General features: G+C 35.0%; 1 protein-coding gene across 2 annotated transcripts; it reads left to right on the top strand.

The window, feature by feature from the left end:
* The first annotated feature begins 4,363 nt into the window (after nt 1-4,363).
* LOC120897913 (chromatin assembly factor 1 subunit A-like) lies at nt 4,364-6,883 on the top strand. Of its 2 annotated transcripts, none has more exons than XM_040303108.1 (4): nt 4,364-4,689; nt 4,756-4,864; nt 4,981-6,320; nt 6,416-6,883. In XM_040303108.1, exons 3-4 carry the CDS (start codon nt 5,651-5,653, stop codon nt 6,820-6,822), a joined length of 1,077 nt encoding a protein of 358 aa, XP_040159042.1. In that variant the 5' UTR covers nt 4,364-4,689; nt 4,756-4,864; nt 4,981-5,650; the 3' UTR covers nt 6,823-6,883. The 2 variants fall into 2 exon arrangements, with proteins under 2 accessions (XP_040159042.1, XP_040159043.1); XM_040303109.1 differs by lacking the exon at nt 6,416-6,883 and having other exon boundaries at nt 4,981-5,107; nt 5,180-5,540.
* Nucleotides 6,884-12,441: the final 5,558 nt, after the last annotated feature.

Below are 12,441 nucleotides of genomic sequence, written 5' to 3'. Positions count from 1 at the left end.
TTGCAACAACGTCTCATCTACTATTGTTTTATTCTCATTTCAATTTAAAAAAAGAAGCATTATTAGTGGAAAAGTAATTTTGTTGCGTTTTTTTTTTTGCTTTAATGTGGCAAATTCGAGCCAACGACTCAAGCACTGAAAATGATTCTTTCCCTTCCCTCGAATCAAACCACGAGTTAGCCTATATTCCTACCGTTAATACAAGAGAACTGACCCTCAGTGGCCTATCAATACAAGGCGACGGTATAGACCAAATTGCCGAGCAGCTATCCCGTGTAGCAAACGAAATCTCGGCACTAACACAAAGACAGATCTCGCTTGAGACAGCGTTCTCGACGATACAACAAAGGGATAGAACACACGTTCGTTTCGTTTCGTTTAGGGTAAGTGTACCTATTATGGCCATAATACCAATTATGGCCATAACGACCACTATTTTTGCTCTAAAAGAGTAAATTTACATTCTGCACCCACGGATGGATTTTTTGCAACAAATATGAACCTTTTAAAATATTCATGCTTCATTAGTTACGTGTCAGAAACATCCATTTATAAAATATCACTTTTCCAAAATGTTCCGCTAAGATTTTGGCCATCTCTTACCATTTTGCTAAAAGCACCACTGTAGGATATTAGTGATTTACAAGCATCTAAACATATTTTTATTTGAAAAAACACCTTTATGATGTAAAACGCTTGTTATTTAACAGCTTCACATCATAATTTATCAATTTTGCATCGAAAATGTGCCTTTTTGCCATATGTCCATAATTGGTACAACTTAACAACGATGTACCAATTATCGCACTAGGGCAAATGTACCAATTATGGCCATAGTACCAATTCTGGCCATAAGGAGCACTTCCTGTTGTATAAACCAATCTATTTCCTTTTAAAACGTTCGAAAGCATTTTAATATAAATTATAAACCGTATTTTGATCATGGTTTTCATTAGCAACGTATAGGACACTATCATTTATTAATTATTCCGGGTTTAAAATCAGTCCTCAGAAGAGCCAACACTCGTTAGCTTTTTTCGAAGACCATTGCGGTTGATTTTTAGTGACTTTTAAAACTATTAATCCAAATTTAAACTTGAATATTGAACTTTTGCCAATTATCACTACAAACTTAACGAATCGATTTTAAAATGTATAAACAATGTTCAACTCAACTGTCAAAAATATTCGCTCTGTCATGTACGCCATGTTCTGTCATTTTCAGTATAAACAATGTGTCATGCTATTTGTTGTCAATAAATGTCTGCTACATTCACTAGTGAAGATAAAGTGCGTGCTCTTTCAAATACATTGCAAAATACGTCTTTAATTCGATAACAAATAAGCATTCCAGAATGGGACCCGCGAGTGAGCGGAAACAATATTCGAACGAGGCAATCGCCCAATGTATTGAATTTATTGATGCAGGTTCAACTGTATACGCAGCCTCCAAACGATTTGGAATTCCAATATCTACTATCCGCTATAGGATAAGTCGTCAATGGAAAAAAGGCAAAGCCGGGTCCAGAATCTGTGCTATCTTCTCAAGAAGAACAGAAACTTGCAGATTGGTTAAGCAATATGCAAGATCGCGGCTTTCCTGTTACGCGTAGAGCTTTGTTGTTGAAGATGAAAGAATTTTTTGAAGCAAATCCGGATCGAGCAACTCCATTCCGAAACAATCAACCAGGAAAGTACCATTTACTATGTGCTTTAAATCTTTAATAATTTTTAGTCTTTACTTACTTTAGGACGCAAATGGCTGCGCAATTATATGAAACGTAATCCAGGATTTTCTTTTCGTACGCCAGAAATATTATCTTCGGCTAGTAGCCGAGTGAGTGAAAATGATATCCGTGGATGGTTTCAAATGATAACAAGCTGGCTAACAAAAAAACGGACTGCACGAAATATTAGACGATCCTTCTAGAGTATTTAACGCTGACGAAACCTCTTTCTTTCTACGCCCCAAACCAAAGGAGGTTATTGCCCGAATTGGATCTCGCAATGTGTATGAAGCAGAGCAAGCGGCTGCTAAGCAAAATATAACTGTAATGTTTGCATTTGGGGCAAATGGTAGTAGGGTAAATGTACCAATAGTGGTGCAACTTGTAGTGGTACCGATGTGTTTTAATGGATTTAAAGTGTCAGAAAGGACAATTTCTGAATATTTTAACACATAGCAATTGAAATATGTTTTATCTACGCAATCACAACCATTTTTATCATAAAATACATCAAATTTACGAAAAAATACATATTTTTGTGACTGCTTCGTTGTACCTATAATGGAGGTATGGTTCCTATAGTCGTCGTATTGTGTTCCTATAGTGGTGGTAAACAAAGATGCATCAAAAACGGTGTATAATATCAATGAAACTTAGTTTCGAAGCTGTTTTCGTATGAATAGCAAGGATTACTGCCATAATATAGGTTTCTTGCGTAATTTGATCGTAAACAAATGTATAAATTTGATCAATGAAACTATTGACTAAAGTACTGCATCACACCTGTCGTCAACCTACACCCGGAAGAGTGTGCTTGATTTGAAGTCAATTTTTCATTCAGCCATATAAGCGAATTTTGGCCTGTTTTTGGTAAATTACCTACATAAAACTCATTTATGTTGCTTATTTTAGTGAAAACAGTACGACATGTCAAAAATGTCCTCGAAAAAATCTAAAACGACCTGTTTTTATTGATTTTATAACTATAACCACTATAGGAACATGCTTGTTTTGTGTACCTATAATGGCACTATGGTAAAAACACTTAAAAATGCAAAAATATCGTCAAAAGGCAAATAATTTCAGTAAAACAATAACATTTCATAACAGTTATGTTGAAAAACTAGTAATTGCGTGGTTTTGTGGTCATTTAGAACGTTAACAGAAAAATGAGTTTCGTTATGAAATCCTAAGGATTTTGAAAAATGTTGACACATTTCACAAAATAATAGATTTTTTGTTCACTAAGTGACGGAATGGCCCCATTTAACTTTTAAACCCTTTGTAAAAGGCTAAAGAACCTTTCACACTTACGTTAATAACTTAATTACTTGTAATTTGCCGTATGAACCGCATTTTAGTGCAATACCACCACTATTGGTACTACCACCACTATAGGTACATTTACCCTTTAGTGAATCCACACGTTATCCTCCCTGGTAAACGTCTTCGGCAGGAGCAAATCTTTCCGGAAGAATGGGGTATCGGTCAAAGTGAGCGTGGTTGGATGGATCCCAAGCGGCATCGCTGAGAGAGAATTGAGCTTTTCCCGTTGTTTCCCCCCCTGACATACCCACGAACGGTGTGTTTGTTTCTACGCGATGCGTTATTCTCTGTTGTTGTTGTTGCCTTTAACGCTGTTACCGCAAGAGCTTGAAGCAAGAAGCGTTTCACACCATCACCGTCTCACCCAGACTTTGGTGTTGTGATGCGTTTATTTGTACCCCGCCCCTATGTTCTTCTTACCCGTACCGCGCACCCCATACATGTTCTGACTTAGAATTCAAAGCAAAGCGAGATGGTTTAACTGAATTTGGAAAAGATGAGTGATGGATATTTAATAACGATTCAGATCACATATTTTAAAACAAAATTAACAAAAACTTGTACTAAAATTTTATGAAAAAATTAAAGGTTTCCGCCATCGGTATAATGATATTAAAATAATTATATTAACAACTTATATATAGTATATTATATATTTTACAATAATATATATTATATGAATAAATGTATATATAATTATATATATATATATATATATATATATATATATATATATATATATATATATATATACATATATATATATATGTATATATATATATATATATATATATATATATATATATATATATATATATATATACATATATATATATATATATATATATATATATATATATATATATATATATATATATATATATATATATATATATATATATATATATATATATATATATATATATATATATATATATATATATATATATATATATATATATATATATATATATATATATATATATATTTATATATGTATGTGTGTTTATATATATGTATTTATATATGTTTTTTAAACAAACTTACATGTTTCTATTAAAAAAAACCTTATCTTGAAGAATTGAAAAAGGAACAGAGTAAATTGTCTGTTTTACTTAATAACATTCATATAGGGATCACAAAAAAATTATCAAATAATTACACACGTGCATGAACATGCTTACTAGTTAGGTTATCGTTGAACATAAATGTAATAAAATACATTTTAATCATTATTAAGTTTATTGTTTTAACTTAAACCGCTTTGAAAATAGCAATATATATGACACAATTAGAACTCGCTAATTGCATTTATATCATATGTCTACAAAAAAAATAGATTTTGTTTATTAGAAAGACATTTTGTAACACGACTAATGTCTGCGTATTTTGTCATGTTTGTTATTTTATACAAACTGGATAAACTGACTTTTTCTCATATTTATGTGAACAACTCGGATTTTTTGTATTCAATTGAAAAAGCAGACTTGCAATTGGCGAGGTTTGAATGTATTTCACTTCGTCACATGACAGCTTGCATATCTGTCAAGTCAGAAACGTAAACAAACACGGACAACCGCCCGTAAAGATTGTGTGCAGAATAATCGTAAAATTTTATGTGAAAACTCGGGAAAAGGTAAGTGTTATGTGCATATTTCAGTGAATAAACTATCTTTTAATGTTTGAACACATTATTCCACAGGAAAAACATCATATTATCCCGAAATTTAGCAACATTCGTCCGAGTATGATCGAGCAGCTGTGTGTGTGTGTGTGTGTGTGTGTGTGTATGCCGACGAAATACGACGCCGGTAAGATGAAATGTTTTACTTTTTCACTTTTACTTTACTTTTTCACTTTATTTTTCATGAAATCACAATGAATTGTAAAAATAATGCAGATTTAATGATATTGATCTTTGTTACAGTTTCTACAACAATCACTAAAGCCGGCTGTGATCGTGATCGGCACATTCTCAACTGGACCAACACACCGGTCGTTGTGTATCTTCAAGCAAACCAACGTTTCCATACACCACAAAATAGCATGGAAAGGAAAGTATTATAAAATAATGTCATATTTGAAAGCATTCTAATCTTTCATTGTTATTTTTCCACTGCAAACAGGACATTGGATCACCGCATCGACAAGTGGTTTTTATGTGCAAGTGTTGTTAAGAAGTGTGTTGTACGGTGTATTATGTGTTTTACTTTATTTGTATCGTTTTGCAAGTGGTACAGTTATTGCGTTTAATCGTTGTGCTACTGCTAACGAAAAAACGATCCGAGCATTAGAAGCGGCAACAATACATGTGCCTGACGCAGAGACAACAACGCCGTCGGCATCAGTTGATACCATCCAAAGTGATGGTTGAAATCGTATATAAACGTGTAAAACCATATATTGAGGCATGTAAGTATTGAATAATAGTTAAATAAAATACATTTTATCGTTGTACTGGACAATGTGCATCGAAATTTTAAAAAAGTGTGTGTGTTTTTGTTTACATCCGAATACAGAACCCACAGCGTTATACTGTGGTTCGAGCACTCGCTAAGTAACGCTTGAGCTTTGAGCTTTCATTGAGCTTACATAGAATGTTACACGCTACCTGCTCACTAAGTACTGCTATCGAGCAGTGCTATGAGCAGGTAGCGAGCAGTAACGCCTCCATACAAAAATCGCGAAACGTAACGCTCCAATGCTATTTGGATGGTGCCTTGATTACGAACGAAACAACCGATGTTTTTGTCACACCTGAAGCTTTTGAAGAATCAATCCAGAAGGAATCAGATACCACACAACACGGTAGTGTAGATCAAAGCGTTACCATTAGTATGGATAGAATAGTTGAAGCATACGATATAATCGGAGCTGAAACTATAGTTAAAATTGAAGGAGACGTCAACAAGCTGTCCCGTGAAGAACGTGTGATTCGTTATTTTTATCGTGAATTTGTTCGTCCGCATATTGGATTTCATGCCTTAAAATCTACAGTAGAAGTCAATGGATTGAATTGCTTAGACGGACTCGAAGGGAATTACGACAACGACGACGTCGTTAACGACGATTTTACATCGGCTTCTTCATCCAAAAAGATGGATATCGTATCTCCTTTGGATACCTATATATCAATAGATATGACAGATTACGAAAAAGTTGAAGCTGGAGGCTCTAATATATTATGCAATATATTGCCTTTGACATCTTCCACTGAACCACAAACTACGTGTACGGATTCAGAACTACCCGAAATGATGAATTATGGTAAGTAATCATTAAAACATCGCTGTATTTTATGAAGTTTAGTCTGGAATTATTAAATGAACGAATTATAATTCTCACTGTTTCTTTGTCTGTAGTTGATGCAAGAATCGTAAACAATCATGATCTCCAAGAAAAGGACATTGAGAATCAATGCGAAGATGGAAAAGACGCAACATTGGTTATTAGTACACGCCGAATTTCGGAGGTGTTGAATCTACCAGCTACGCCTCACCGTTGTGGTAGACATAGAAATTATAAAAAATCATTTCAACCTGTCTTAACAGCTAAGGAACGAAGAGATGCACTTCTTAAAGTAAAAGAGCAAAAAGAAAAAGAACTGCAACAAAAGAAAATAAGAGCCCTACAACGCCAAGAGGCCAAAGAAAAACGGGAAAATGAAAAACGTGCTAGGATGGAAGAGCGTAAAAAAATTAAAGGAAAATCAAAGACATCTACACCAAAGGCTAAATTAGGGAACAAAAACGCCAGAATGCGCAATTAAAATGGCTTGTAGGGCTAAACAATTTGATCCAACTCATTTATAAGCTACCAAAATCATCAATAGTTCCTTATATTAAAATGTAAAAGTTATGAATCATATTATGAACTAATTTATAAGTGAATTAAATGCAATACATGAACTGAATGAAACAAATAATTGGTGTAAAATGTATCACAATATCACAAAAAACTAGAGCAATGACACCGCGTTTACGCGACATTATTTATCTCTATTATAAAATTCTAGTAAAGGCTGATCAGCGTTACTTTCCAGCGGTAGCTTGGATGATTTTGGTTTAGTTTACATCCATACAATGGCAACCACATCGACTGTAGAAAACGCAACGCCGACTTAGTTTTTAGTGTTTTGAAAGTTATGGAGAAGAATGATACAAATTACAGTCAGAATTGAATAAATAAACTTTTTTTCCGTGGTCTTTTTCTATGCATGGGCCTAATTTTTGGTTTAAGCAAAGCTAAAGAATGTCTTATACTACATGTAAGTAAAATGTTCCAATCAGTGGTCCAAAGAACTGGATCCGGATGTATGAAAACGTTGCGAAAACATTTATACGAAAAAATAACTGAAACAAATAACCTTCTTTTAGGAGTAACAGGACATGCCGGTCTATACAGGTTTTCGATACTTAGTACCACTTAGCCACATAGTTAATCCTTGATTAGGGCGACGGTCCATGGGACGGGCATGTTATTAAAATGTCCGAGTTGACGATGCAAGAAGAGATAAAAATAGGAAAATTGGACTGGGTGGTTCGATTAGTGAATCAGATTCAGGTACTAATCAGGTCCCGAAATATATAAGGAAGCAGTATCTGGGCTAGGAATCAGGATCTGTTCCATGACAGACATGGAATCTTAATCATTTCAAGGATCAGTAGGGGGTTCTGTTCCAGTACCGAAATGTATATGTTGCAAGATCTGCATGGAGTCAGGATCAGTTCCAGGACCGTTATGGGTTCAGTGTAGGTTCTGGTGTGGGTTTGGGATCAATTCCAAGGCCGGTACGGTTTTTGGAGCTGTTATACCGATATATATACAATTTAAGCACCGATAGGGTAAAAATATCAATGTAATGGTACAAATGTACTTTAATAGATTTAAAGTGTCAGGAAGGTAAATTTATGAATATTTTAACAGAAAGCAATGGGAATATGTTTTATCTTCGCAATCACAAGCATTTTCCATCAAACACAACAAATTTACGAAAAATGTATATTTTGTGACTGCTTCGTTGTACCTATAATGGTGGTATGGTTCCTATAGTCGTGGTATTGTGTTACTATCGTGTTGGTAAACAAAGATACCTAAAAACTGTGTATAATACACACGGAACTTAGTTTGAAGCTGTTATCAAATGAATAATAAGAATCACATCCATAATATTGTTTTCTTACATAATTTGATCGTAAAAATGTATTAAGTGTGATTAGTGATTGAAATATTAACTAAAAAACTTTATGACTGTAGTCTTTAAAAACCAGTAAGAGTAAGCTTGATTCGAAGTCGGTTTTTCACTCAGTTGAATATACGAATTTTTGACTTTTTTGGTAAATTACTTACAGGAAACTCATTTCCGTTGCTTTTTTTAGTGTAAACAATACGAAATGTTAACAATATCGAGGAAAAAATCTAAAATGTTCGGTTTTTACTAATTTTATAATTATGACCACTTTAGCAACATGCCTGTTTTTTTGTACCTATAATGGCACTGGTAGAAAAAAATAAAAATGCGAAAATATGGTCAAAAGGCAATAAATATTAGTAAATCAATAACATTTCACGAAAGTTGTGTTTAAAAAAATAATAATTGCATTGTTATGTGGTCATTTAAAACGTTAGCAAAAATATGAGTTTTGAAATCCTAAGGATTTTGGAAGAATTTTGACACATTTTACAAAATATGTTGTGTTTCTATCACTGCAATGGAATGGCCCAATTTAACTTTTATAGCCTTTTTTAAAAGAACAGAGAACATTAAACAATGAAATAAATAAGTTAATTGTTCTTAATAATCTTATTATCACATTTTAGAGCCATACTACCACTATTGTTACTACACCACTATAGGTACGTTTACACTATAGGGTCAAGATATTTTTCAGATCCGGTATGGGAATGGGATCAACTTCTCGACCGGAATGGATCAGGATCAGTAAAAAGGATCAGTAAGGGGTTAGGATCAGGTCCACGATCAGGTTCATGACTAATTATAATGCCTATACGGGAATGGAATCAGTTCCAGCACCAGAATAAGTTCTATAAAATTTCAGGATTACATGGGTTCAGGATTAATGCATCACTTGGAATTAAAAACCACATGGAATTTGCGTTGTATTTTAAGAAATCCGTTGCCTGCAGGTTATTATATACCCCAGAAATTATCTTGCATAACCCTGTAACCGGGCCAAATTAACTAGTCCTATAACAAATTTTACAAAATGGATCTCATTTTCAATCTCTCGCTATAGAGCGTTACTTTTTCACTCCATAGTGAGACGATGTAGGTTAGTGAGTTGATGTTAGGTACGGATAGCTTGGATGATTTTTGTACCGTGTTGGTTTTCTTGCACACTTTGCACCGACGTAGCAATTCATCGATGTAGGCGTGTGACGTAAAACGACAACCATGTCTACCTCAAACAAACATACGAATAATAATATGTTGTGTAATGTTTATGAAGTGATATAAATAGTTTAAAGATTAAATACGTACAAGTAAGCTTAAAATTTATTGCAGCAGCTTCCATGGTATGTTAGTACGGGCAGACAGTGGATCACACACCGCTGCCAGACTGATATCGTCATTGGCCGCATGGTGTACTTTTGATGTCTGGATTACGGCAGGACGACACCAACATATCCAGGACCCTACAGGAAGCAGTTTGTTGATTTGATATTCTCAACATCTGCGTCACCTATTTACCCTTATATTGTCGGAGGGAATGTCCCAGAATCCTCTTTTATTGTAGGACGCAAACGTGAAACGATTTTCTGAAGGGCAAAATCAGAGCCGGTGCACTGTACACACTCGGAGCAGAATCGGCTGCTGCGAACTGTCAAGCACCTCAAAGTGCAGCGACTCATTGATCAGCACCTGCGCTAAATCGCGCCGCAGAAGACGCTGACGATGTTTCCTGTATGCCGCAGTTATTCGACTTTATGCAGATAGGACCAGACCTGCTACAATGCGCCTTATCCGTTGCCGAAATATTTTCATTGGTGGACGATGAGCACTTTTATGCTATCGATGTGCTGGATTACATATTAGTATGCGTGAACCGATTAAAAAACGAATTTTCTGCTCTGCATCAACGTGAGTCATACGACGTACGGCATACGACATTCCCGGGATTCGATAAGGCGTATGCCAAGATACCACGGGACTTGATGTTACCTGGAACATATGACCCGAACAGTAAAGTAAATTTATCGCAAACAGTGTTAATTTTGATAAAAAATATTTATTCCAGCCGGTGCACCATCCACAATTCAATTTGTAGTATATTGAATAAAAGAAAATTATGAAATCATAATCATATACACTGCAATGTTTGTAATAAATAATATTAGCACACAAAAAAATCTTTTACAAAGGATTCAAAAACAAACTGATTATTTGAAGTGCAATTCTTATATCGTTGATAGGACGTATATGTCCCAATAAACGTTGCGTAGCCCTGTACCCGGGCCATTTTAACTAGTCCTATAACAAATTTTACAAAAAGGTTCTCATTTTCAATCTCTCACTATAGAGCGTAACTTTTTCACTCCAACCTGAGACGATGTAGGTTAGTGAGTTGATGTTAGGTTAGCTGATGCGGATAGCTTGGATGATTTTTGTACCGTGTTGGTTTTCTCGCACACTTTGCACCGACGTAGCTATTCATCGATGTAGGCGTTGGACGAAAGACGGCAACGATGTTTTCGTCAAACGAACAGACGAATATCGCCCTCACGTATGTGAAGTTGTGTAATATTAAAATTTATTGCATCAGCTTCCGTGGTATGTTGGTACGGGTAACCAGTGGATCGCGGGCCACCGCCAGACTGATTGGCTGATCGTTATTGGCCGCACGGTGTACTGTTGATGTCTGGATTGCTGCAGAACGACATCAAAATATCCAAGACTCTACAGGCAGCAGCCTCATTTCAAATGTTCTATCATCTGCGTTACCTTATTGGCCCTTATATTGGTGGAGAAAATGTCGCATTATCCTCTCTTATTGTAGAACGCAAACGTGAACCACTTTTGTGAAGATTTACACTCGCAAAATCAAGATAAGTACACCGTCGAAGACTCCAAACAGAATCAGATACTGCGAGCTGTCGGGAACCTCAAACCGCTGCGACTCATTAATCAGTACCTGTAGGGGAAGGTAGGTAAAGACGGACACGTTAAGGGAAATGGTAAAAATCTAGGGATATATAAGTGCAACGATCTTGAAAATGTGCATATATTATCTTACACTCATGTTTTATGAGAAAATGTGTTGAAACTTTTAAGTTTCCATCGATTTTTGCGTATTTTTCATGAATGAAAAACATGGTTTTTTTCGTGCGGTTTTGAAATGTTCGGGTAAGACGGACACCTGATATGGGAAAGATGGACACCATGAAGGGTAAGATGGACACCTGTAGAAAACGTTGGAAAGTGAAAAGTTTTACAGTATTTTAACAAATTCTATCGCTTTCCACGTCCTGGTACGTTTATAAACCAATTTTTGGCCTATTGCAACGACGATTCATTCAGATGTGGTTTTAGAAATTAATATATCGTAATAATATATCGTAGAATGCAGAATCTAAAGCATTATTGAAATATCGCGCACTTACAGCTGACGTTGCTCCAGCTTACAGAACAACAGTCTAGAACTGCCTTTAAGGAAATTACTACGCGAAAAGACCACGACCCCAGTATTTTTTGAAGGACTTGTTAATTGTTTAATCCATTTTCCACCATGTCAAAATTCAACATTTAATATTTGTAATCCCATAGAATTTCTCATCTTTTCCTAAACAATGTCGTATCAATGCATCATTTTTTTATTGCTTAAAGTTGTCCAAGTCGTGAGAAGATATTGGATTTCGTGAAGCGCCTCATCAGCGTCGAGCGAGTGATAGCATATCGAATGGCTACTATTTTGACCGGTGTTTCATTTCTCGCTTATTTCAATACTTTCTCTAGTTACTGATTGGTTTATAGCATCGGAATACCCTTATTTAAGATATTTGAAGAAATATATTCATCACCAATTGATATAAGAAGTAAAAAAAATCAATAAATTTGGTGTCCATCTTTCCCTACAACAAGGTGTCCGTCTTTCCCGCTTTGGTGTCAGAATGTTTAAACCACCAGAAAACAATATTTTGTATTGCTTTTATCCTCGTTCTTTCGCCAGTTTTTTCATTAATGATCACGACAACCCATTCATGAAATAAAACTTCCGGAAATATAAACAATACAAGTTGTAGAGCTTAAGATCCGTAGTAGTCAAATTAGATCCACAAGGATGCTCATGATTGAAAGTTTATTTTGTTCGCTGATTTAACCAATTTTGCATATATATTGCCAAAAATGTTCTCAAATGTGTTGTTCAAC

The sequence above is a fragment of the Anopheles arabiensis genome, chromosome 2 (genome assembly GCF_016920715.1).
Source record: "Anopheles arabiensis isolate DONGOLA chromosome 2, AaraD3, whole genome shotgun sequence".
Taxonomy (NCBI): Eukaryota; Metazoa; Arthropoda; class Insecta; order Diptera; family Culicidae; genus Anopheles; species Anopheles arabiensis.
This window is presented reverse-complemented; position numbering and strand designations above follow the sequence as displayed.

What these genes read in the sequence shown, in the direction of transcription:
- LOC120897913 (XM_040303108.1), top strand. Translation starts at nt 5,651, where the DNA reads ATGTTACACGCTACCTGCTCACTAAGTACTGCTATCGAGCAGTGCTAT. An exon ending in ACCCGAAATGATGAATTATG is followed by an intron (nt 6,321 to 6,415) that starts GTAAGTAATCAT and finishes CTTTGTCTGTAG; the next exon opens with TTGATGCAAGAATCGTAAAC.